Genomic DNA, 27,908 nt, shown 5'->3' with positions numbered 1-27,908 from the left:
TTGTGGGCAGTGTGAAATTAACTTTTTCCATCTGGGGGCAGTATCTGCAAAACAGCTCAAAGGATATGGCTCAGAATATGATCTATAGGCCTTGAGGAGGAACTACTTGACTTTGTTTAATGGCTAAATTATTATTTTCTCTTGCTTGACTATATTTTCCTTTCTTTCTGCATTCCCTCACTTCCCTGATTAAATTGACTCTTTGGAAATTGGAAGTGGTCAAGCAGGAGATGGCCAGCGTGAACATGGACATTTTAGGAATCAGTGAACTAAAATGAACCAGAATAGGTGAATTTAATTCTGATGACTCTTATAGCTACTACTGTGGGCAAGTATCCCTTAGAAGAAATAGAGTAGCCATCATAGTCAACAAAAGAGTCTGAAATGCAGTACTTGGTGCAATCTCAAAAATAACAGAATGATCTCTGTTCATTTTCAAGGCAAACCATTCGATTTCACAGTAATCCAAGTCTATGCCCCAATCACTAATGCCAAAGAAGCTGAAGTTGAACGGTTTTATGGTAACCTACAAGACCTTCTAGAAGTAACACCAAAGAAAGATTTTTTTTTTTTCATCATAGGGGACTGGAATGCAAAAGTAGAAAGTTAAGAAATACCTGGAATAACAGGCAAATTTGGCCTTGGAGTACATGATGAAGCAGGGCAAAGGCTAATAGAGTTTTGTCAAGAGAACGCACTAGTCATAGCAAACACCCTCTTCCACCAACACAAGAGAAGACTCTACACTTGGACATCACCAGATGGTCAACACTGAAATCAGATTGATTATATTCTTTGCAGCCAAAGATGGAGAATCTGTATACAGTCAGCAAAAACAAGACCAGGAGCTGACTGTGGCTCAGATCATGAACTCCTTATTGCAAAATTTAGACCTAAATTGAAGAAAGTAAGGAAAACCACCGGACCATTCAGGTATGACCTAAATCAAATCCCTACGATTATACAGTGGAAGTGACAAACAGATTGAAGGGATCAGATCTGATAGACAGAGTGCCTGAAGAACTGTGGGTGAAGGTTCATGACATTCTACAGAAGGTAATGATCAAAACCATCCCCAAGAAAAAGAAACACAAAAAGGCAAAAGGGTTGTCTGAGGAGGCCTTACAAATAGCTGAGAAAAGAAGAGAAGTGAAAGGCAAAGGAAAAGAGGAAAGATATACCCATTTGAATGCAGAGTTCCAAAGAATAGTAAGGAGAGATAAGAAAGCCTTCTTCAGTGATCAGTGCAAAGAAATAGAGGAAAACAATAGAATGGGAAAGACTAGAGGTCTCTTCAAGAAAACAAGAGATACCAAGGGAACATTTCCTGCAAAGATGGGCACAATAAAGGACAGAAACAGTATGGACCTAATGGAAGCAGAAGATATTAAGATGGGGTGGCAAGAATACACAGAAGAACTATACAAAAAAGATCTTCATGACCCAGATAACCATGATGGTGTGATCACTAGAGCCAGACATCCTGGAATGCGAAGTCAAATGGGCCTTAGGAAGCATCACTATGAACAAAGCTAGTGGAGGTGATGGAATTCTAGCTGAGCTACTTCAAGTCCTAAAAGATGATGCTGTGAAAGTGCTGCACTCAATATGCCAGCAAATGTGGAAAACTCAGCAGTGGCCACAGAACTGGAAAAGGTTAGTTTTCATTCCAATCCCAAAGAAAGGCAATGCCCAGGAATGCTCAAACTACTGCACAATTGCACTCCTCTCACACTCTAGTAAAGTAATGCTCAAAATTCTCCAAGCAAGACTTCAACAGTACATGAACCAAGAACCTCCAGATGTTCAAGCTGAATTTAGAAAAGGCACAGGAACCAGAGACCAAATTGCCAACATCTGTTGGGTCATCAAAAAAGCAAGAGAGTTCCAGAAGAACATCTACTTCTGCTTTATTGACTATGCCAAAGGCTTTGACTGTGTCGATCACAATAAACTGTGGAAAATTCTGAAAGAGATGGGAATACCAGACTACCTTACCTGCCTCCTGAGAAATCTGTATTCAGGTCAAGAAGCAAGAGTTAGAACTGGACATGAAACAATGGACTAGTTCCGAATTGGGAAGGGAGTAGGTCAAGGCTGTATATTGTCACCCTGCTTATTTAACTTATATGCAGAGTACATCATGAGAAATGCTGGGCTGGAAGAAACACAAGCTGGAATCAAGATTGCCAGGAGAAATATCAATAACCTCAGATAAGCAGATGACACCACCCTTATGGCAGAAAGTGAAGAAGAACTAAAGAGCCTCTTGATGAAAGTGAAAGGAGTGAAAAAGCTGATTTAAAACTCAACATTCAAAAAATGAAGATCATGATATTCAGTCCCATCACTTCATGGGAAATAGATGGGGAAACAATGGAAACAGTGACAGACTTTGTTTTGTTGATCTCCAAAATCAATGCAGATAGTGATTGCAGCCATGAAATTAAAAGACACTTGCTCCTTGGAAGAGGAGCTGTGACCAACCTAGACAACATATTAAAAAGCAGACATTACTTTGCCAACAAAGGTCTATCTAGTCAAAGCTATGGTTTTTCCAGTGGTCATGTATGGATTTGAGGGCTGGACCGTAAAGAGTGAATGGCAAAGAATTGATGCTTTTGACCTGTGGTGCTGGAGGAGACTCTTGAGAGACCCTTGGACTGCAAGGAGATCCAACCATTCAATCCTAAAGGAAATCAGTCCTGAATATTCATTGGAAGGACTGATGCTGAAACTGCAATACTTTGGCCTTCTGATGCAAAGAACTGACTCATTGGAATAGACCCTGATGCCGGGCAAGATTGAAGGCAGGAGGAGAAGGGGACGCCAGACTATGAGATGGTTGAATGGCATCACAGACTCAATGGATATAAGTTTGAGCAGACTCCAGGACTTGGTGATGGACAGGGAGGCCTGGCATTGCTACAGTCCATGGAGTCACGAAGTGTCGGACAGGACTGAGCGACTGAACTGAAGCCCCTCTGTCCATGGGATTTCCCAGGCAAGAATAATGGAGTGGGTTGTCATTTGCGTCTCTAGGGGATATTCCCACCTCAGAGATCGAACCCATGTCTCTTGCTTCTCCTGCATTGGCAGGTGGACTCTTTACCACTGAGCCATCAGGGAAGCCTTTTTCTAAAAAATATGTGCTCAGTTGTGTCCCGCTCTTTGCGATTCCATGGACTATAACCTGCCATGTGCTTCTGTCCATGGAATTTTCCAGGCAAGAATACTAGAGCAGGTTGCCATTTCCTACTCCAGGGGATCTGCCAACCCAGAGCTCAAACCCACATCTCTTGCACTGACAGGTAGATTCTTTACCACGAGTGCCACCTAGAAAGACCCTTTCTAAGAGTAGGCAAATATTATTTTTTTAAATTGAATTAGTTGATTTACAATATTGTGTTAGCTTCTGCTATACAGCGAGGTGATTTAGTATGTATATTTTTTCAGGTTATTTTCCATTATAGGTTATTATGGCATTTTTTAAGAAACATAATATAGGTGAGGAAAGTACATTTAGAATAAAGCATCAGGTGAGTATATAATATAGGTGCTACTCCCCAGCAATAATTGCCTTTACTGATGTTGTGTAATACTTCTGGCGACCCACTTTTTTTCAGTGTTTTATTGAGAAAAGAACACAAGGAGAGAAAATGGGATAGTGAATCATTCTGTGCCCGTCACCCTGCAAATATGGTTGTCAATATTTTGCCAGTGTTGCTTCAGCCATTTCTCACCTTCAGTTTGCTTTTTTGCTTCTGGAGTCTTTTAAAGCAAACCCCAGATAGCCTATCATCCCTCCTGTAAATACAGTATGCATCTCTAACAGATCATTATGCTTTAACATCATCTCAACATCATTATCACATCTAGGAGTTCATGTTCAAATTCCCCTAATTACTTCAAAATATCTTTGTATAGTAGGTATGTTTAAATAAGGATAAAAATGTCTCCATACTATATTGCTGCTGCTGCTAAGTCGCTTCAGTCGTGTCTGACTCTGTGCAGCCCCATAGACGGCAGCCTACTAGGCTCCCCCATCCCTGGGATTCTCCAGGCAAGAACACTGGAGTGGGTTGCCATTTTCTTCTCCAATGCATAAAAGTGAAAGTGAAGTCACTCAGTCGTGTCCAACTCTTAGCGACCTCATGGACTGCAGCCTACCAGGCTCCTCCGTCCATGGGATTTTCCAGGCAAGAGTACTGGAGTGGGGTGCCATTTCCTTCTCCAATGCATGAAAGTGAAAAGTGAAAGTGAAGTTGCTCAGTCGTGTCCAACTCTTAGCAACCCCATGGACTGCTGCCTACCAGACTCCTCCATCCATGGGATTTTCCAGGCAAGAGTACTGGAGTGGGGTGCCATTGCCTTCTCCCCATACTGTACTAGGTCTCTTTTAATCTGTAATGCATTGGAGAAGAAAACGGCAACCCACTCCAGTGTTCTTGCCTGGAGAATCCCAGGGACGGGGGAGCCTGATGGGCTGCCATCTATGGGATCACACAGAGTCGGACACGACTGAAGCGACTTAGCAGCAGCAGCAGTGATCTATAATTCTACCCATGCTATTAATTCTTAAAGACACTGACTCATATTTTTTCTTTTTATATTTTCTAATTTTTAAAGAATAATTTTCCGCTTGTCAGATTTAGCTGATGACTTACCCATGGAGTTTTTAAACTTGTTATTCTCTCCTAAAGATTCGTCACTAATTTTTTTGTCCCTTGGACTTTTGTAGAATAATGAAAACCCTAGACTGCCTTCTCAGAGTAATTGTTTCAAATGCATAAAATTAAGTATAATTATATCTTTATGATTTCTTTCTTTTGTAGACCATTGTGTTTCATTTTACCAAATTTGCAATGTAGCAAAGCATGTGCTCCTTTATGTAGGACAAGATCGAGTTGAGAGTCTAGCAACTATCATGATTTCTAAATAGTGTTTAATGTAAATGTTTAGAGATATTTGTAACAACGCTATTGTGATGAAAAAATATGTGAGTTTGATTGCATCAGAGTCTTAGGAAGTGCTACAATACTGTAGTTGCTTGCATTCATAATTTAAGGTTCTAAATTGGATTTAGAGGAGACTGAAAATAAAGATTTTTTTGGCCTCTCTCCTGGGCATGTGGGATCTTAGTTCCCAGACCAAGGATCAAAACCACGCCCTCTGTAGTGGAAGTGCAGAGTCTTAACCATTAGACTGCCATGGAAGTTCCAGGATGTACATTTTTTCCATATATGAATTTATAGACCATTGAATTCTATCCACGGGCCTAATCACCAGCTGAAGTTAACAGATTGTGTCATGTACTTCCTATGGCATCATATCATATTAATGTCCGGTTTTTACTTTCAATGAAGGTAAGGTTGAGCGGCTTGAGGTGCTGTGAATCTGACCCATTCATTAGAATATTTCCCATTGGCCTTTCTCCTAATGGTTTTTAGCATTCAGTGATAGCTGCCTAGATGTATTATTTTATTAGGGATTGCAAAATGGTAACTTTCTAATTCTGTCATTCTTTCACTGGTATTAACTGCGGTACTTCCGGAAAGTAAGTTGTGGTCACCTTGAAATCCAGTTCATGTGATAAAATCTTGACTACTACTGGATTCTTTTACCAGTTTTCAGAGTAATGAGCTGATCTCTGAGGCATCCGCAGTGGTGAACAGAGGATTTTTGTTTGTTTTTGCAGCTTGGGTTTTGGCTATGGCTTTGGTTTGAGGAACACTGTGAATTACAGGAAATGCATTTATCTGATGCATTTTAATCAGTCAGTCATTGCTCACTTTGTTCAGCGTTTGGCCTGTGTGAGCCCCTCTAAACTGGTGTCTCTGTCATTTTGAAATGACCACATTGGTGTTTGGCAGCAGTATTGCTTTTTGGCACAGCAAGATATCCTAGGCTCAGCTTGTACCATACCTATCCCAGACTTAGAATAAGGAATGTTTCCAAGAATCTTGTGTTCCTTTTAGTGGAAAATGATATTTAAAAACAAGAATCTGGCTAATAAGGGTATTTATTGTTGTTAGGTTACCATTACTCTCAAGCCTTTTCAGCAGACAGAGATATGAAATGTTTATTTTTTTTGAAAGAGAAAAATCATTAGTGTATATATATGATTTCCAATGGCAATTTCAAGGTGCAGAATTTTTCTCAACTCCTTTGACTTTATTCCCTAATTGGCTATTTCTTACATGTGATAATCTTAGTTCTAGTGGTGGTAACATAATGGCTTGTTTGCTATAGCTCACAGAATACACACAGTAGTTTCAAAATAGCAGCACCGATATTACACATAGCAGTAAGCCCAATACATCTAGTTTAGGATTTATTTGCAGAACAGTTTTTTTTTTTTCCTTTGGACTATTTCTCACTAAGCATATAAAATCAAAGTACTGCGCTTTAAACCCTCATAACTATTTTCTCTGCAGTTATGCCAACACTTTGCTATATAGCTGGATATGTACATTTAAAATTTGCATATAATTTGTAGAGATTGTTTTGCTTTTTTGATTAAAAAAAAATTCTGTAAAAATTTGATGTGGTTCCAAAGCTAAAACTTATAAAGCAAAATTCACTAAGAAAACTTTGGCTTCAATCCTTGTTCCCTTGATCCTATTTCCTCACTCCCCCAGTAGGTAACCTTTTTTTTTTTTTTAAAATTTAAATAATTTTTTTTTTTTTCCGGTTGTCCTGGGTCTTTGGTGCTGCACCCATGCTTTCTCCTTGTGACAAGTTGGTTGCAGTGTGAAGGCTTCTCCTTGCTGTGACTTGTCTTGCTGTGGAACACCGGGTTTAGCCTGCAGGCTTCCGCAGCTGCAGCACAGGCTCAGTAGTTTGTGATGTACGGGCTTCATTGCTTCGGGGCAAGTGGAATCTGCCTGGACTAGGAATCGAATCCATGTGCCCTGCTTTGACAAGCGGATTCTTATCCACAATGCCACCAGGAAAGTCCAACCATTTTTATTCAGTTCAGTTCAGTCGCTCAGTCGTGTCCAACTTTTTGCGACCCCATGAATCGCAGCGCACCAGGCCTCCCTGTCATCACCATCTCCCGGAGGTCACTCAGACTCACATCCATCGAGTCCGTGATGCCATCTAGCCATCTCATCCTCTGTCGTCCCCTTCTCCTCCCGCCCCCAATCCCTCCCAGCATCAAAGTCTTTTCCAATGAGTCAACTCTTCTCATGAGGTGGCCAAAGTACTGGAGTTTCAGCTTTAGCATCATTCCTTCCAAAGAACACCCAGGGCTGATCTCCTTCAGAATGGACTGGTTGGATCTCCTTGCAGTCCAAGGGACTCTCAAGAGTCTTCTCCAACACCACAGTTCAAAAGCATCATTTCTTCAGCGCTCAGCCTTCTTCACAGTCCATCTCTCACATCCATAGGTTTGGTTAATTGTCCAGTGTTTCTTAGTGAAAAATCCTATCTAATCTACACATAATATGTATTGTGCTCAGTGATGTCTGACTCTTTGCAACCTGATGAACTGTAGCCTGCCAGGCTTCTGTGCCCATGGGATTTTCTAGCCAAGAATACTGGAGTGGTTTGCCATCTCCTACTCCATATATGTATGATAACACATAGTATATCTATCTCTTTACATACAGATAGAGATAGCATAGATATAATGTGATTATATCCACTTGTATGTACGTATCTCTTCTTATACACAGTAAAGCACTATAAATATTCTGTGTTTTTGATTTAGTAAAATGTACTATGATTACTCCACATCACATATAAAGATTGCCCCCAATTCCTGCTTTAGAACAGACTCCACTGTGTGGATGCACCATAGCATTTCTAACCAATCCCCTATTTGACATCCGTAAATTATTCTTTAGGGGCCACTTGCTTATCACTATGATGTAATGGACAGAAGCAACAGAAATTGCACCCATTTGATTTCCAGAATTCACAACCTGAATCTCCAGCAAAATAGCAGAGTGGAGACAGTGTAAGATCGTGGGAACATGTTTAGAAGTGAGATAGGTCAAACTGAAAGCCTAATTCTCCCCATCTCACCTCTCTGAGCTTCCATTTCCTCAACCTGAAAATGTGATAATGAAACCTTATTTATACAGAAGCCTGACAGTGTATGCAAGGCAAGTAGCAGTACGCCTGGCCTGGAATGTGTGCATGTAAAATCACAGCAATAATTAATATTTTACTGATTTCCTCCGCGGTAAGACAGAATCACAAATGGGTCTCAGTCCTTTATTTTTGTTTCTGTTTTGTATTTACTTTTATTTCTTGATGGGGAGGCTCATTAGTTCCTTTTCCTCTCCCTAGAAGCACTGCTCCAGGGAAGAGGGAAGCTAGCGGGAGCAGTAACTAACCTTGAACATGCTCTCCAAAAGCATTGCCTATTGACTTGTTTACAGGTGACCTTTTAAACTGAGTATTGCGAAGCTTTCGGCGGACATGAAGACTTGGGTGTGTGACAGATAACTGGAGCCCCCTAGAAAAGTGGTCACAGAGTGGCAATTTGTTTTCTGATGGTACCAAAGCCTCCACCCGAGCCAGCCTAGGTTCACGCCCTCCATGAAGCTTTATACCTGGCAAGCTCAGCAGCCCCAGGTGGCCTGTGGTACTGCCTCTGAGTTGTGTGTGTAAGTCGCTCAGTCCTGTCTGACTATGCGACCCCAGGCTCCTCTGTCCATGGGATTCTCCAGGCAAGGATACTGTGGTGGGTTTCCATTTCCTCCTCCAGGGGATCTTCCAGACCCAGGTATTGAATGCATTGCTGCCTCAAGGTCATGCCTAAGCAGCAGGATCTGGGCGTCTTCATTTCAGGCAGGCTATTAGCATCGCAAAGGCCTCTCATTCCCTAAACCCTGTCTAGGAATGATTCCTTCTGGGCATTCCCTCTGTGATCCCTAAGAAGCTACTAGGAGGAGGAGGAAGGAATTGGGGAGGAACTAATGTTGGGATCCTCCCTCAAGGGGGATCAGTTTTGAGCAGAGTTTTTAAGGAAGAGAAGGAACGCGAGCCCAGGGAGAAGGAAGCAGCCTTCCTGTTACCGTTGCTTCTGTGTTTCATCAGAAGGAGGCTTTGAAGTCTCAGACTGAATGCCTAAAGGCCTTTGGCTGCAGTCTATCACCTCTCAGAACCTCTTGTTTCCTCGGTTGTAAAATATGGTTATAAAAATGGTGATATTCCTCATCCAAAGCACTGTTGTGATGATTCAATGAGATTTATAGTTTCTTGAGTTTGGCAAAGAATAGAAGCTCAGGAAATGCGAATTTCCTTTCTACCCTCTCCCTTTTTTCAAGCACTTATCCCACCACATCTTAAAAATAAAACCAGATCGTTATAGCAAGAACTGAAATCTCTGGAAAGGCACGGGCAGACGTTATATTAAATTCTTAACACTAACTTTTAATGTTGGTGATAATAGCCTTATTTTATGCGTAAAGCAAGCAGCAGAAGTTCTGAGACTGGAAGTAGCTGGTCCGTGTTCACACCCCAGGGCCTTAGCTTGCCCTTAATCCCCTTTTACATGAATTAGGAAATGGTGCTCCTCTGCTTCCCAGGCGGTCCTAGTGGGAAAGAACCTGCCTGCTGATGCAGGAGATCTAGAGGCCCAGGTTCAGTCCCTGGGTCAGGAAGATACTCTGAACAAGGGCATGACAATCCACTCTAGTGCTCTTGCCTGGAGAATCCTATAGACGGAGGAGCCTGGCAGCCTACAGTCCACAGGGTCACACAGAGTTGGACACGACTGAACTGGCTTAGCACACATGCCCTGTGCCCTCTGCTTGGGTCAGTGCCCTGGACACAGGGGTGACCATTGGAGCTGAAGCAGGGTTCAGCCCCCTCTCACCACCTTGCCGTGAAGCTGTTGTGTAGCACACAGCTCACACAGCTCTGCACAGAAGCTCTGGTCAAATGCATCAGTTCAGTTCAATCACTCATTCCTGTTCGACTCTTTGTGACCCCATGGACTGTAGCAATGCCAGGCCTTCCTGTCCATCACCAAGTCCTGGAGCTTGCTGAAACTCATGTCCATCGAGTCGGTGATGCCATCCAAAGGCATAATTTTGATGAAATGCATAGTTAAATACATAGTTTTGATCAAACTGAAGTTCAGCCCCAGATCTGACTGGCATTCAGACCACATCCTTTCCGTTGCCACCTGGGAGTTCACTCCTTCGTATTTCCTTGGAGATCCTGCTCCATCCCCTATCTCTTCTCTCTCTGCCTCATCTCCATCTCTCCCCTCTCCTTCTCTTCTGGCTTTCCTTCCTCGCTGACACACTCAAATCTCTACACTTAAGTGCCACTGGGATTTTGAAACAAATCACGGTCCATAACACCACCCCTCCTCCCCATGCCTAGCTCCAGACCTGGCATTGATAGGCCTTCTGAGCAAATGCTTGTTCAGAACCCTTGCAGTCTACAGTAGGCTGCGTTTTCACCATCCTCCTTGTTGCCCTCAGAACCTCGCAAGTTCCTTTTCCCACAGTGATCTCACTTTGGCAAGAGAGAAAGTGAAGTCGCTCAGTCGTGTCCGATTCTTTGCGACCCCATGGACTATAGCCCACGAGGCTCCTCTGTCCATGGGATTCTCCAGGCAAGAATACTGGAGTGGGTTGCCACATCCTTCTCCAGGGGATCTTCCCAACCCAGGGATCGAACCCAGGTCTCCCTCATTGCAGGCAGACGCTTTAACCTCTGAGCCACCAGGGAGGCCCCTTGGCTAGAGAGAACGAAGATTTTTTTCCCAAGAGCAGTCATCTTAAGCAGGCGCTAGAGGGCAGCAGAAGGTCGCACATGGACTTTTGTTTCCCTTCCCGTCCCTGACTGGCCACAGCCCACCTTGTCTCAAGAGGCTGGAGTCTGTGATTCCACTTCAAGGCTGACTGCTCCCTGAACAGCAGGGGAGATAGAGGTCGGGGGGAGGTGGGGGCTGAGCATGCCTTAGTCTGTGGGAAGAGCCATTTTCGGACCCACTGAGCTGCACTGGGATTCTTCACTCTGCCTTTTACTTACTTTAGGGCAAATACAGCAGAACCATATGGCTATTTTTGTACTTCTTAAAAATATCAAAATGTAATTTGCAGAAAAAAGATGTCGGCCACTACTGGGCCACTGGCCATTGTCCAGGGGTCCCTCTTCCTGCCCCACAGAGAATATGACTTTCCACAGAGATTTACCTGCTGTCCTTTGAAACAAGTATCCTCTTGGAGGTTATGCTCTGGAACCCTGAGCCCCAGTTCCCTTCTCTGTAAAAGGGGGCAACAATTTCTACTTGGTAGGATGACTGCAAGAGCTATATGAGATCATAGATGCTGTATCTCTCCTCTGATGCTCAGAACAGTTCCATGAGGAATTAGTATCCTCATTATACAAATGAAAAAAAACGATGAGGTGACTTGCCCAGAATTCAGAATCTGACTTAATAGCTTGGGACTTAAGCTTTCAATCCTACTTTTGTCTACTATGTTCCACCAGGTAGGAAGCACATAGTTTAAGGAGATTTCTGACAGTGTGGTTAAAGTGCCAGCAGGTTGCAAGGAAAACTTCACAGATTCAGACACGCACAGGAATGAATAATGCTGAGCTAAAGGCCAAGCACAGGAATAAATGACCTCTGAGGATGTTCCTGACACCCTACAATTTATAATTTCTTTTTTGGGTTCTGTTTCTCATCCTCTAAATAATCCAAGATTTCTGTAGTAACATCAGTGACTTTTTACAGATGAGAAAGTGAAGTCTCAGGGAGGCTAAGTGACTTGTCCAAGGTGATCCAGCTGGAAATGGAAGAGCTGGAATTTAAACCCAAGCAAGTCACTGTGATATAGCTGCCCTTCTGCAGTTGAGCATATTGTGCATTTAGGGAAGAAGCTGCAAATGAGAACATCAGTTGTCTTAGGATTTGGCAGTTTTGTAGACCTATCCTCTTTTTAGAGTCTCCACTGTTGCTTCTTTTTCCATTCCTCAAACATGCACACAAAACACTCACATACCACTTTCAGACATACACACCTTCATCAGAAACCACTCAAGAATATCCCCACAGTTCCCGAGTGTGGGAGTTCCTTTACCTGTAGTTAGGTGGCTAATTTTATCATGACCCCCTAGTAGGGGGCAGCCTTGAGCACTGCGAACAGGGTGTCCAAAAAGCACGAGTGCATAGCCCGGAGTCTGGGTTTCATGCTTAGAATGAGAATTGCAGTTTTTAGATGGGAAGCTGGTCTCGGTTCAACAGAGCTCCCCCGTAATGAAGCTGGAAGCCTAGAAAGGTAATGAGTTCTGTGTCCAAAAAGCAGTTAGAATTATTTGGTGGTAAATGAAATAATTAGATGGAATTTCTGACCAGCCGACCTTTAAAATGCCTCTCATACCCATGAGATCCTTTAGCCCATGGAAAGGGATGGGAGCCTAGGGTTAATTGTCTGGGGGTGGCAGGAACTGGGAAGGCTCAAGTGTTTGTGAAAATACGGTGAATGGAACAGAAGAACCAGGTACAAAAGCCTAGACTAGTTATAAACTATGTGGTCTTAGGCAAATTGCCTCTGTAAGTTGTCTTCTGTAACATTAATAAGGTAAGGTAAGACTATCTGCCTTTAGGGCTTTGGTGATAAGATTGAGAGAGTGGATTTGAAGTCTGATAAGGGTTATAGGAGAAGGCAAGAGCAACCCACTCCAGTGTTCTTGCCAGGAGAATCCCAGGGACGGGGGAGCCTGGTGGGCTGCCGTCTGTGGGGTCACACAGAGTCAGAAACGACTGAAGTACTTAGCAGCAGCAAGGGTTATAGGAATAGAGGGGGTTAAAGGAAGAAAAGGATCAGATTACGTTTTCAACTGTTGATTAAGATATTTACCTGCAAACCATCTACAGGACATCAGACCTTGAACTCTGCGCTGGCGATGCAAATAGTCACTGAAACTGGTTCTATTTCTTGCTCTTATGGAGCTCACAGTTTAGTCAGGGAGACAGCTATTAATTTAACATTAACTAACATTTAAAATGTAATAAGCAGTATGATTGGACTTCCCTGGTGGCTCAGATGGTAAAGAATTTGTTTGCAGTGGGGGAGACCTGGGTTCAATCCCTGCGTTGGGAAGATCCCCTGGATAAGGGAATGGCTACCCACTCCAGTATTCTTGCCTAGAGAATTCCGTGGATGGAGGAGCCTGGTGGGCTAGAGTCCATGGGGTCACAAACAGTCAGACACAACTGAGTGATTTTCACTTTCAAGTACTATAATAATGATGATGATATGATAGTTCAGTTGATAGTACAAACTTGAGAATGATCAAACAGTTCATGAATATATGCATGTTCAAAAGTATGTGAGTTGGTTCCCATATTCCTTTTATCATATTCACTAGATAATCTTCCTCTGCCTGTAGCTGAAAATCTTAGCAAGCCACACCTAATCTATCATTTTTATGGAACAGACTGTGCTATAGATATTTTAAGTTCCTATCACAGTTTTACATCGGGAATTAGGATGTCTAGTCTAAGTTTTTAATCAGATCTCTAAATCCAACAAGTCAGATCTCCTCTCCCTTCTCAGTGAGAGCGTTAGGAGGTAGGAAAAGGTTAGCCTTGGTGCTCTTTCTCTCTATTATTCCTCCTCTTCTCCTTCCTTCATAGTCAGAGCAAGAGGGCGGAATGTTAGGATTAAGAAGGTCATACTTGCCCTGGTGGGCTTCCCAGCTGGCCCAAGTGGCCAAGAATCCACCTGCCAATGCAGGAGACACAGTTCAATCCCTGCGTTGGGAAGATCCCCTGGAGTAGGAAATGGCAACCCTTTCCAGTATTCTTGCCTGAGAAATCTCATGGGCAGGGGAGACTGGCAGGCTACAGTCCATGGGGTTGCAGAGAGTTGGACACAAGTGCATGGCTGAGCAACACTCTTGTCCTGCACACCTTGTATCTGGCTCTGTGTTCCTGGATGCTGAGGCTGATTTTTGAAACCAGCCCTTCCCCTTGGGCTGCTTTTCAGCAGTCCCTCTGGCCAGGGGCCTCTCCTAAGACCCAGGATGATGCTGCTCACCGCCTCCACCCTGTTTCCCACCCTCTGGAGACGCTCACTGTGGGGACCCATTTCTGTTACCATTCTTCCCGAGTAAGACTCAGAACAGATCCAGGGCAGCTCATTCTCGTATGTGACCCACATCCGGTCCAGGGGAAATAGTCTGGCATTTTTCCCACTGTCAACCTCTGTGATTTGGGGCTCACCCTTCTGCAGCCCCTTCTGTTCTGCCACAGGCCACCGGAGCTTTTGCAGGCCGGGTAGGACCCTAGTCCTGAGACTTGCATAAGGCTGGAGTTGCTGAGACATGTCGCGGTTTCTCTAAGAGGCACTCTTTTGAGGCCCCTTAGCCCAAAATTTAGGATTAGGAGGTAGCATGCTCCGCATGACCCACCTTGGGTGCTGGGGACTCTAAACATTAGGTAATAGCTGTCTCCAAAGCAAATCTCCCCTAAATCCTTTCTGTCTACTCTCTGACCTCGTTTTAGTTCCTTGCTCTGGCTGAGGTTTCTAGAGTTATGAAACCAGTGAGGATTCATCTCCTTTGTAAATTCTGCCTATAGGGGCCTGGCTTGGGGATTTCACTTCTATTCTGTCTGGGTGTAGAAATTTCAATTTTAACTTCTTATTACAACAGCAGCATAGTGATAATTCAAACAATCGCAGCAACAACACTGATAACAGCTAGTATTGACTGAGTCCTAAACTTCTGCCAGGCACCTTATTTGATCCCTATAAGTAGCCTTTCAGGCTGATACTGTTATTCGTAAAGGGCACACTGATGGTGTTGGGTCTTCACCATCAGGCTGGGCCGCTCAGGTTGCACAGTGCAGAAGTGTGGCCCTTGCTGCACTGCTGATGCCGTTTCAGCCCGCTACTTCCCCTTTGTGAAGGAGATTTCTGTGGGTCCTTGAGTCAAGCTTCACAGCAGTTGCTTTCCTCCAACAGGAGACAGTAACTCCGCCTAAGAAATGATCCCATTTCAGCAATTCCTGGGAGGCCATTGCTGTAATAAAGGCCATTCTTTATGATATAAAAGTCTCCCCCTCTCGCCCCCACCCTTGACGTTTCTAATTTGAGCCCCTCTGGTCCCTGTGGAGTCTTTAAATGCTTCAAGTGCAAGCCTATTGCCAAAGCAAGCCTGTCTGACTCGGAGGCAGCGCCCTGCACTGTTGCCGAATATTGAACAAACATTCAAGCGGCTTTGGCTCTCCCAGAAGCCCTCAGTCTGAGGCCTTTGTTTTGTTTTCTGGATGAGGGCAAGCGGTGCCATCACCTCCTGCCGAAAAGCCCTGGCTGCCCTCCCAACAAGGAGTTGTCACTTCAACCGAGCCTTTTTTTATTTTTTTCCTGGTGGCAACAAAATAATACCCAGCAGGAATTTGGGAGGAGAAAAAAGAGAGTTCAGTTGGCAGGTTCTCAAATGAATGGGCTGTAGTGTCATTGGAACTGAATTGGGCTTGAAACCAGACATGATCCTATTTTGGAAGCATTGTTCAGAGGGATGGGAAATGTGAACAGAGGATAAGTCTCTTCAAAAATGCTCTTTATCCTTGGCCTGTTAAAGGCAGCCTGTTTTAACTGAACTCTCCCATCCCCTCAATGGCAAGGGTCTATGTGAGAACACGGAGGAGGTCAGAACAACTGGCAAATTGATCAGCTATTCATCTGTTAACCTTTCAATTGAGGGAGCTAATTTTACTTTGAGGAGAAGTTGCCACTTGATTGCAAGCCATCAATTAACTGTCAATCATGAAATTCACAAATCTTGGCTCTTCGACTCATCAGGGCTTCGATGAGATAGTACAGTGATCAGGGCATATAAATATACATGTATTCAAATACATTGTTGAAAATATTGCTGAAAGCCTAACGTGCTCCAGGGGATGTGTAAAGTGGATATGGTTGTCAGGAGGACTGACAGGATCCTGCCCTCATGGAGCTTCTCGTCTGAAGACACTGCAGGTGATGCATAGGACGGGATGCTTGTGAGGAAGTTTAGTATGAAACTCTCATAGAGATTAGAGGCGCAGGCATGGAGTTCAGCCTAGGTGGTTCTGAGAAACTGGCCCCTGAACGAAGATCTGAAGGGTGAGTGGGGGTTTGGGCCAAGAGAAGGCAGGGGCAGAGGCTGGGAAGGGGAAAGGGTTCTAAACAGAGAGAAGAACATGCACCAAGATTCAGGGAAAGGACAAGGCGTAGGCGAGAAGCCCAGTGGCCACTGTAGCTGAAAGCAGGGGAACCGGAAGGAAGAGGACGACAGAGGAGACCCGAGAGGCACACGGTGGTCTAGGTCCTTCATTAACTATGTGCCATGCTTAAGGATTTGAGTCTTCGTCCTCAGAACAGTGAACACTCTCCTAAAAAGAGTTTTAAGCAGAAGAATATAGTTTGCTTTTCAAAAAGATGACTTTACCCACAGAACGAGGTTGGAGCAGAGCAATTAGCTTTTGCAATTGTAGTGTCTACAGAGGAATAATTAATGGAATGGCTAATGGTCTTCCCTGTTGTAATTCTCCTCCAGATCGTAACTTAGGCATGACACAATCCTTACAAAAAGGATCTCCGTAAATAAATGTGTATGGGACTTAGTGGTAAATCCCTTTTTCCACTTAGGTCTCAGGTTCCTCACTGTTAAGCGACGGGTTTGGACCAGATGATACCCAAGTGTCTTTCTTTTGCAAAATAAACCCTTAAATTCAGCATGGATTCTATACTGATACTGACTGGAATGCAGTTTTCAGCTTGGTCTGTGGAGTTTTAACCCTGTTTTTTGAACCAATAGATTGAAAAAAAAAATTATGTAACAAAACAGACCAACAAAGATCAATAGCTTGTTCTGTTGTTAGTTAGATTCTTAACCAGATGGCTAGGAATGTTTGTTTAATCCAGGGAATAGTTGCTTCCAGCACCACGTTACACATTTTTTCGCAGTTGAATTATGGCAAGGTGCTATGAGGGTTGGGGTAATATGTGTTCTAAAACATGAGATAACAGTAGTAGTTTAAGTGATGAACTGGTTAACAGGACTGCAGTCATATGTTGAAAGGATTCACTAACTCATCATATCAACTCGGAAAGTCGTTTTCCTTCTTTGGGACACAGTTTCCTCCCATTTAAAATGGGAGGATTTTACCAGATTAGACTTTTGAAAACTATTGAAAAAACATATTGAAAACATATTTCATGGAGAAAAGATACCCCACTCTATCTTTCCTCCTTGAAGGTTAAGAATCCAAGTGTATTTATGATCTATTTATTTTTCTCCTTTAATCCATCATGCTGCCACATTCCTATATAACCTTTCTCCAAGTCTCAGTTTCCCCATCCATAACTTAGGGCTACACAGCAGAGGTTTCCAAAAGGGTCAGATAGTAAATATTCTAGGCTTTGTGAGCTTATGGAGTCCTCATTGCAGCTACTTAATTCTGCCATTTGTAGCCATGTACAATATATAAATAAATGAGAGTGATCACGTTCTAATAAAACTTTCTTTACAAAAACAGGCAGAGGCTGGATTTGACCCATGGACCATAGATCGGTGAACTCTGGGTCAGCAGTGTGGACTAACTGCTCCCTAATGTCCTTGCAGTTTTGACTTTCCCTGACCTTCTCCCCTGAAGAGTTCTTCTCTCCCAAGTTGGAAGTCACCCTTCTCCAAAACTATCCCTCTGGCCTGCAGTCCCTAAGGTCGTCTTCACTACCATCATCGTCTTCTGACTGTCCATATGCAAGACTGTCTGTCTCCCCAGCTGCTGAGATGCCTTCTCTGCAGCTTTGTTTTGTTTATCTTAGTAACTATCCTTCTTTAATCCCTCTGAAGGATTGGTTAGCTGGAATCCGCCTTGTCTTCTTCCCCTAGAGCCTTTGATCTGATGCTCATAAGCATTTGCTGACAGCCAGACAGAAAAGGTGGAGCCCAGATCTGAAGCCCGAGGGCCCAGAGAGTAATGAATGGAGACTGCGTTTATTTGTCTTTCTAATTGGCAAGCCCATTTCCAGATCAGCTGCAAGTCACTGCAAGCTGAGAGCGAAAGCAAGGGACAACCTCCTTTCTCCCAGGCCTCGATGCCCAGGGCCCATGTACTCCACCAAGGCTGGAGCTTGCCCTGACTCCACTAGGCCTGGGTGAAGCTGCCATCTGGACCAAGCTCTGTCCCTCAGCATAGGACCGCCCTGCCTTGTCACTCAGATGGTACATGGCACAGCTTTGAGGACACTATTCACATCATCCATGACGTAAATAGAACTCTCTGAGTTCTACAAATTACTTTGCTTCTTCAGGCTTTGAGCCCTTTCTTCTTAGGAAATCCTGCATGGAAGGCCAGTCTGTAAATGAGATGCAAGTGGAACAGCTCTATTTGGAGCTGAGATGCAGGTGTAGGGTACTGCCCGCTCAGTCTTCCTTTTGCTCTCCTCAAACAGCTGCTGAGATGGCTGTTGGAAACCCTAGAATCCCTCAGATGAATTTTGGAGCCTCTAGACTGGATTACCCCAGGTTGGCTCAGTGGTAAAGAATCTGCCTGGAGTGTAGGGGCCGTAGGAGATGTGGGTTTGATCCCTGGGTGAGGAAGAGCCCCTGGAGGACAGCATGGTAAGCCACTCCAGTATTCTTGCCTGGAGAATCCCCATAGAGATAGGAGCCCGGTGGGCTACAGTCCATAGGAGTTGGACACGACTGAAGCAAATTAGCACACATGCACAGACTGGATTATATGTGTTGTTCTAACCGTTCACAGCTATATAATCTCTCTCTTTGGTAAAGTGTCAAATATATCCCTAGCACTGTGCTAAGCACTGAATGTCAGTGGGGGCAGGATGGGAGACATGGTCCGTGGTCTCCGTAAACCGATTATATGGTTGCAGAGGCCGACAGAAAATGGGATGAGAAAGTGAACGTGACAAGGTAAGATCTTGCAAACAGAAATACCTATCAGAGAAGCAGGGTTGGGGCGAGGAAGAAAGACTTCCTGAAGATGGTCACATTGCATCAGAGCACCATTTGGAGAGGCAGAGGGGACAGTAGGTCAGGGCAAGCAAAGACACAGAGGTGTGAAATGCCAGTTGTGGGGATAAAGGACAGGGCATAATGGGGCACGTATCACTCATGCCCACGACAGTATGCTGAGGACCAGGCATTTGAATAAGGGAGCAGATGAGCATGAAAAGAAAGGGGAAATAATGCCTTTCCCAGACAGGCCTACCTCCTCACTTATCTACCAGTCATAACTGTTTTAGTTATTGTTAACCTCACGTTACAGAATTCATCACTATAGGATATTCAGAGCCTTTCCCAAGGCAGTGGAGCTACTGTCTAGCAGAACTGAGATTTAAACTGAACTTGACTCCAAAGCTTGTCTTTCCCCCACATGGAATTTCATGGAAAATATAGGACAAATAAGTGCTTAAAACAAAGGTAGACTTTATAAAATTGATAGTAAAGGAAAGAACTTCTTATTGGGAAAAATATGCAGGAATATTTATATCTTGCAAGGTCCTTGGAAAAACCCTGTAACCCAACCTACTGCCTGAATTTATTTTTCTGTTTTTTATTTTGTGAATTATGAAAGTATGATAACATATTTTCAGGAAACTTGAAAAATACAGAACAAAGTTACATATTCGACTATATGTTACAATCATTTTTTAAGTAGGTACATTAAGATTTTTACTTGGAGTTTCCATATCAAACTCTCAAAAATTAACAGAATAAATATACAGAAAAGTAGAAGGAGAGAGTAGACCTGAAAAGCACCATGAACCAATTCAACATAATTAAGGTTTATACAATTTCCACACAACAGTACAACCTGCTGACTTTAAATACAAAGAAGATGAGGCCCCAAGAAAGCAAAGGGTTAATACCAATGATAGAACAAGACATCTTTCTGGTCTTGGAGCCCTCAGATCAGTGTTCTTTCTAAAGCATCATGAGTCACATCATCTGTTTTCCCTTTTCGGTGGATTACCACCTCTTAGCACATCTCGATGGGTTCAAGAGTCTGACCTTTTGAACTTTACTGAACTTATCTCTCTTTCTCCAGAGACCACGGAGCTGGGCAGCAAGAAGGAGCTGAAGTCCATGCCCTTCATCACCTACCTCTCAGGCCTGCTGACAGCCCAGATGCTGTCGGATGACCAGCTCATCTCAGGTGTAGAGATCCGCTGTGAGGAGAAAGGCCGCTGTCCATCTACCTGTCACCTCTGCCGCCGCCCAGGCAAGGAGCAGCTGAGCCCCACCCCGGTGCTGCTGGAGATCAACCGTGTGGTCCCACTGTACACTCTTATCCAGGACAATGGCACCAAAGAGGTGAGCTCCCCCGGCATGGCCGCTGGTACATCTAGGTACCAGCCCTCCCACCCCCTGCCCTTGCGGGCTCCGTGTCCATCAGGATGGTCATCATCAGCATGGTGAGGGCCAGCATTTACTGATTGCTTACCATGCGGTGAACACGTGTGTAACTTGGTAACACTAGCTGCTGTAACGGACAGATTCTCAAATCCCAGTGACTTGGTCTGGTTAAGGTTATTTCTTGCTTGCGCAGAGTCCTAATAGTTGATTTTGATTGATGGGTAGCCTTACTCTGAGAGGTGGTTCAGGGTCCCAGCCTGTTCCATCTTGTGCTCCATTAATCTGGTGCATTGGTGGCTGCTGTGGAAGGAGAAAGAACATGGGAAATTGTACATGAGAAGTTTAAATGGACTGCACCTGAAAATGGCACATTATCACTTCAGTCTTCCTATTCCGCTAGCCAGAATTGAGCCATCTGCACACCTGTCTGCAGATGAAGACAGAGGAATGTATTCTATCAGTCTGCCTAGGAGAAACAAATATGAGTTTGGTGAAAACCTAGCAGCCTCTCCCTCAGAGGTCTCCCTCTCATTTAATATACCCTCCAGATCTACGACTTCTTTATAAGTATGGTGCTGATTCATATGGAATTTCTGACATTTGACCATTTAGTTATCAAGATGCAATTCTATGTGGTTTATCTTTTTCTCCTGCCCACTTTACAAGTGAGGAAACATAAGATGAGTGATTTGCTCCATGTTGGTCTGATCCGGAGCCTGAATACTTAATTGGGAAATTTTGTCTCCTCTTGTTCCTCTTTATGTCTCTCTGGCTTTTGATTATGGCATGTCAGAGCTCGAGGCGACTCTATGAATGATTGGGTTCACCTTTTTGCAAACTCATATCCATGGAACTTTCTTTTTTTTTCCAAATGCAGTTTTCAATCCCAACCCACAAAACCAGGAATAGTATGCCACTGCTTCAGTGAGGAAGGAAGTAGATAAAGCCTCTCTACTTGGTCTCCACTCTTTCCTCTGCAGCAACTTCTGGACAGTCCTGGGCCTCCAGAGAAGACAGTCTGGTGGGCCAGTGACCAAGTCCCACAGGACGTTATGGATCATGTGCCCCTCCCAAGGCATCCTACTGGGCGAAGTGCCAGTGCTGGAGACGGTCAGGGAGGGCTTCATAGAGAACAGAGAGGAGATGAGAATAAGTGAGGAGAGTATCGGGTGGATAACCTGAGGCAGAAAAGAACATGGTCTGTGCAAAGACCTGTAGAAATTCCCCATGACTCAGACCAAGAGATGAAGGGAGGGCAGAGGTGAGGCCAGGGGGATCAGAAAGAACCTGATTATTTAGGGTATTGTAAGCTAGGTCCTGGAGTTTGGACGCTGTCTAGAGGGCAGTGACTCACTGAAGATACATGGTTAGCAGGAGGTTGATAGAACTAGCTTTGTGTAGCAGAAGGAGTCTCCTGGAAACAACACAGACGGCCATCAGTGGGAGAGCAGTTAATTAAGGTGCGGACTATGCATACAAGGGAACACTATACTACAACCAAGATCAATGAACTGTAATGATACTTCATAGGAGATGGATGAATATAATGTTAAATGAAGACAGGAAATCCCAAAGATATATTTTGCATAGCATGATACCCTTCCCTCTGTTTTTAGTTGAAGCAAGATAAACGCACACATCAAATACACTACCTTTTAAGAATAAATATGCATGCAATAGACAGTTTAAAAAAGGAATCAGGGAAATGATGAGCATAGGATTTGGGATGATGATGATCTTGAATCAGGGAGGCAGGACGATGGCATGAGGGAGCATTAGTCACATGAAAGTAGCCAAGTTTCTAGCTGATGTTTTGGGTGCTGGATTTGTAGGGGTTTACTGAAGTGTGGGGCTTCCCTGGTGGCTCAGATGGTAAAGAATCTGCCTGCAATGCAGGAGATCTGGGTTCGATCCCTGGGTCAGGAATATCCCCTGGAGAAGGAAATGGCAACCCACTTCAGTATTCTTGCTTGGAGAATTCCACGGATAGAGGAGCCTGGCAGGCTACAGTCCATGGGGTCGCAAAGAGTCGGACATGACCGAGTGACTTTCACTATTAAAATGTTAAAATTAGCTAAGTAGCTGAGGCTAACCGGATGAATACATAAAGCCTCACCATGCATGGTATAGCAATGAGCTTGACTCATGAACCACGCACCTCGAATCATCTGACTTTGTGCCTCAGAGGTCCCCAAACCAACAACGAAAAAGTCAAAAAAGCCAAATTACATACACATCTCCATGTCTCTGGTTTCAGGATGAGAATCAACTGTGGAAGGATAAGAGTGGAGCCAGGGAGGCCCCCGAGGAGGCTCCTGAAGCTTTCATGTAACATGAAAGGTCGTCTGATGGGCATTGTGTCAGTGACGACATACGCAGAGCAGCACGTTCCTAGCTGTGCAGGACTGAGCTCTCCAGGGGCTGGTGAGAGAAGCTATAGGGAGGGAAGGAAAGATTACGTGCTCGGTTATGTCTAACTCTCTGCTGCCCATGGACTGTAGCCCACCAGGCTCCTCTGCCCATGGAATTTTCCAGTCTAGAGTACTGGAGCAAGTTGCCATTACCTTCTCCAGGGGATCTTCCCAACCCAGGGATCAAACCGGCGTCTCTTGTGTCTCCTGCACTGGCAGGCGGATTCTTTAGGACTAGCACCACCTGGGAAGGCTGCTGAGAGAGGCCCCGACTATCCCTATTTGCTGCTCTTTGTGGGCCTCGCTCTGCTCACCTGCAAGGTACCTCGATGCTAGTTAATCACAGGACTTTGATGGTGTGTTCTTGGCATGTGTGGCAGCAAGATGAGCACTGGTTTCTTTACGCTTTGCTTAGAAATCAGGTTCCTCTGTGTCTGGATGCTGTGCTAGCTTCCCTCAGCATCGCCTGTGTATCCAGTTCCAGAAAACTGTTTTTCCTGAGGCCGCTTCACGTGCTCTCAGCTAGAGAAGCCCAGGAGTGGGAAAGCGGTCGCTAGGTGGCACTGTTCTCCTTACGGACACCTGCTGCCTTTGCAGCTCGAGTCGTTTTTGCGTTGCTTCTGTTTCTGAGTGCCTGTTTGCCTTGAAGAACAGGACAAATGGACACACTTGGACACAAACGGGCCTGGGCTTCCGCTTCATGGACTTTACAGACTGGGGGAGGAAGATATCACTGAAACACTCACACCAGACAAGTGAGAACAAACTGTGCTGAGTCCCAAGAGAGGGCCAGGCCTGGGGGTTCACGGTGGGTGACCGAGGGCCATGTGGGGTCAGAGAAGGCTTGACTTCCTTAGCAGGGTGATGTTGGGATAATTTCTTGAGGGTCAGCTGCATAAAGTGAAAGTGGAGGACTGGGTTTGGCAGAGGAAGGCCTGAGAGCATTCCAGAGTGAAGGTGCAGCTCCTCCAGAGGCCTGAAGAATGTGCAAACGGGGCCCGTCTCCCTGGGGGCCAGATGGGGAGCTCAGTGGGTGCGTCCCAGAGTCTGCGATCCCTGCCTCCTGGGACCAGATGGTGATGACTGCACAGTGCCTGGCATGGCTTATCTTTTCTGTGATAAAAATGCTACTTGCCTAAACTGACCCTGTCCTTCTTCCGTGCTTCCTTTGGTACCTCCTCTTCCGGGTAGTACTCAGTCACTTTGCAAGTACCCAGAGTGCTGGGGACATGGCCTTCAGAGCAGGATCCGCATTTTGTACAAGAGAGATGGTTGGTTAACCCAAAAGGTCAGAATGCAAACGGAAGGATTTCAAGAGTATTCTCTCACTTTACAAATATCGCTGGAACTCATAGAGAAAGGATACCATGAGAGGAATTATACATAAGTAAAAGCATTTCCTCCTGTTGACCTTCCAGAACAGAATGGAACCATCCTGCTTTGTGAGAACACCTGTCTCCTTGAGTTATTTGAGGTGCTTAGTCAACTCCTGAGTCCCAGGGCACTGTCAGGAAGTGTCAGAGAAGGGGTGTGACTTGCCTGAGGTTTCTGGGGCTGTTCTGGTCTCTGATTCTGGACCAGGGCCAGGGTGTATTCTGCATAATCTTGGGGACCCTGGGACTCTAGCTCCTTTGGTGGTTGGGGTCTCCTTCGGTCCATCTCCAGGAATGTGTGGGAAAGAGTGATGCCTTCTTCCTCAGCTGGAAAGGAGTCCTTCATTACACTTTGTGGTTTTTAACAAGCAAAGCAGGAAAAAAGTCTTAATGATGGAGAGCTTGATTAATAACATTATTCTTCCCCCTCCACCTGTTAAATGACCCTTATACAGCCCAAAGCCACAGAGCTTAGCTAAACACAGCTAATGCTTAAATGTACAAGGCTTTGGGTGACTGCTAACTTTGCCTTTGGGTGAAAAAGAGGAAGAGGCTCCAAGTGTAACATGTCATGGGCTGATGTTTTCTATAATAAAAGTGCTGTTTGTCTAACCTGAGCTCTTCCTTTCTCCATGCCTCCTCTGGCACCTCCTCATGTAGGTGGTGCTCAGTCACTTTGCAAGTGCCCAGAGTACTAGGGACGTGACCAAATGTGGGAGAAAAACTTGTGTCATGGGGAAGAGCCAGATCGAGGTGGATTTGAGTCCCGTCTCTCCCGCTGATTATCTGGGTAACCTTCAAATCACTCACTTATGAAATAGGCATTACATAATCTACCCCTTTCCGTTTGGGGGTTGGGAGTAATCTCTGGAAGCACTAGAGAACTAGAATACCTGTGGTCTCTACGAGGCTCTCTCCTGGATTGTTACATGTTATTGGGCATGGATGCTTCTGCTGTTTCGGTCTTTCTTTCTTCCCTGGTGACTCAGTAAAGCGTCTGCCTGCAGTGTGGGAGACCCAGGGTTCAGTCCCTGGGTTGGAGAGATCCCCTGGAGGAGGAAATGGCAACCCACTCCAATATTCTTGCCCGGAGAAGCGCATGGACAGAGGAGCCTGGTGGGCTACAGTCCATGAGGTCACAGAGATTCGGACAGGACTGAGTGACAGACACTTTCTTCTGGTCTCTGGATCTGTAGGATGAAAAGTATGGGCTAATTTATCCACAGGCCCCTGTGGCAGATCCACGGTCAGGTCTATTTTCTCCCTTGAAAATAAGGGATGTATTCTGAGGTTGGAAGAGGTACCTTGTAACCTGCAATTTATTTTCCACCCAAAGATATTACCACTTGTACTACTTAAGTTAACATTGGGCAGAGAAAGATTCTTATATCTTGCACTCCATCCCAATGACCCAGCATTTATGAGTAGAGATGGATATTAAAATCATACACTCTTTATTTTACAAATAGTACAACTGAGACCTAGAGACCGGAATGACTTGCTGTAGGGCACACAGCCAATTTTGTATTCAAAGTAGTCAGCCATGGCTTCTGACTCCGGAGATGTCTTTTGTTTCACACTCAGAGTCCTCATCTGTGAAATGGGTGGTAACTTTCTCCACAGAGATCATACAGAAAAATTAAGAAAATGTTTGCTGGTGTTTGGAAGACTATAAAATACTCTGTATCTCTGGATGATTATGTTTTTTCTAGTGCTTGGGTCCCCTGAATTCCGATAATGTGATTTTTTTTTTCTTTTCCATGCTGCCCTAGGAAGAGCCGTGTGTAATTTTGGTCTTGTGGTTTTCTAACCTTCTAGCAGATCCTTTCTCTCTGCCAGAAAGACTTGTTTACTCAAGTTACACTTCTTGGCTCAAATCAAGGAGAAAAATTCCAAGTGACCACTCTTTGAAAAGAAATTAACAGCCAAGATCCACCCCCCACCCCCATTATTACCACAAGCATACCCACTGCTGGGACCACTACCGTTAACAAGGCCAGCATTGCCACCCTGCCAGCACCTCACACTGGGCGTCTGTAGACACTATGCTAGGAGAGCTAATGCAAGGGGAAATGAGACCCAGACTGCGCCTTCAAGGCGCTCACAGTCTAGGGATGAGGCACAAGAGCCACATCACCTAAGTAACTGTAATTGCTTGCATATGCTACATTAACGCGTGATTTACTTTCAAACAACACAACAGACATTCCAACAGCCTTAGAAAAGAGGAAGAAAGAATCTCTGGAGCGGGTAAATCTGGAAGAGGTTCTTGCTGCAGGGAAGGTGGATGTGGGTGGTTGGTGAATATAGTTTGAGACTAGTCTGTTGACGATGGAGATAGTCCTATGTACCCGATGTATTTAGATTATATGCCAAAAACTCTGCCAAGGGCTTTATGTGTTTTATCTCATTCAGTCATCCAAGAATTTCTGAGGGAAATATTCTCATCATCCCAGTTTAATAGATGAGGAGACTGAGGCTCAGAGAAACTTGAAACTGAGTCTCTGAGATTCTGAAGCTCATCTGGGCCGGTTTCTGATCCATGGGTGAAATCCTGGACGCCATGTGTTTTTATAAAGACAGTTTGTGAAACATAGCCACACTCATCTCTCTACATATCATCTATGTCTGCTTCCTAGCCACAACGGCTCTGTTGAGCAGTCACCCCAGGAGATGGTAGGACACACCAAGCCCAAAATATTCACTCGAGTCCTTTGCAAAAGCTTTGACAAACCTTAGTCTAGACTAAGCTATGTTGGAAAAAAAGAGGAAAGAAAGTTACGTCCGACACTATGTGCCAAACGCATAGAAGAGTAAAACCTAGCAAGTATTGAGTGCCAACTATATGCCTGGCATTTTAAAAGTGCTCCACGTGTATTCATATGTGTTCTCTCTTTCCTTTGGCGCATTTGAAATGTGCACTAGGATGCCCATTCCACAAATTTAAAAATATCTGAGGTTCAGGTAAATAGTGTATCTAACATAACATAGCTAGTGACTCTGACCCAGGAAGTCTGTGTCCAAACTGTGTGTGTTTAGTCAATCATTCTTACAACTGGGGAGTGATAACTGGAGAAGTGATGTGCAGAAGACTGGTTTGTGAAAACTTTGAATTCTGGGCTGAGGGATTTGGGTACCACATGAACTGTATGGAAATCTTCAAGATTTGGGGTCAAGGGAAAGATGTAACTGGATGTGAAACTTAGGATAATAACTACATCAGTAACAGTTAAAGGTTGAGTTGCAGGGACCAGGACTGGTTTTGTGTCCAGGTTTATTAATTTGGGGTCTGCAGATCACTGATTTTAAATGGTTATTGGATCTCCATCCTCAGAAAGTTTGTGCAGAATTATATATTACTGTGTTGTTTCTTCCCCCTGGGGAAAAGGTATATGGCATCAGCAAAATTCCTAAATATTTTTGACTCAATAAGAGGACCAGTTAGTTGGGGTGTCCACAGTGGAAGTCTGCATATGGGATGTCTAGGAGGATGGTGACTCAGTTCAAATGACTTTAACAAGTATTTATTAAGGGTCTCTTATGGGCCAGGCACTGTTCTGGGCTTTTGGGATACATTAAGGAGCAAAACAAGCACATATGACAGCCATTTGGAGACTTAAATTTCTCCTGGAGTGTATGTGAGAGACATAAGCAATCAGAATAGTAAATAATAGTATATTAAAAGGCAAAGAGAAGGGAAAATAAAGCAGAATAAGAGGTCAGGAGTGCCTAGTGGAGTGTGGAGACTTGGCTCTCAAAATATCACAAAGTC

At 44.4% G+C, this 27,908-nt stretch overlaps 1 protein-coding gene across 3 annotated transcripts in view; it reads left to right on the top strand.

Annotated features, from left to right (window-relative positions):
* Nucleotides 1-27,908, top strand: part of ASTN2 (astrotactin 2) — a 1,028,625-nt gene that overhangs the window by 806,265 nt on the left and 194,452 nt on the right. For all 3 annotated transcript variants that reach the window (XM_068974208.1, XM_068974207.1, XM_068974206.1), the window contains one exon: nt 20,045-20,310. In XM_068974208.1, coding sequence (XP_068830309.1) covers nt 20,045-20,310 — 266 coding nt within the window. The remainder of the gene's footprint in view (nt 1-20,044; nt 20,311-27,908) is intronic.

Source organism: Capricornis sumatraensis, chromosome 6 (assembly GCF_032405125.1).
Source record: "Capricornis sumatraensis isolate serow.1 chromosome 6, serow.2, whole genome shotgun sequence".
Lineage (NCBI taxonomy): Eukaryota > Metazoa > Chordata > Mammalia > Artiodactyla > Bovidae > Capricornis > Capricornis sumatraensis.
The sequence above is the reverse complement of the archived record's forward strand: the minus strand, read 5'-3'. Positions and strand labels throughout refer to the sequence as shown.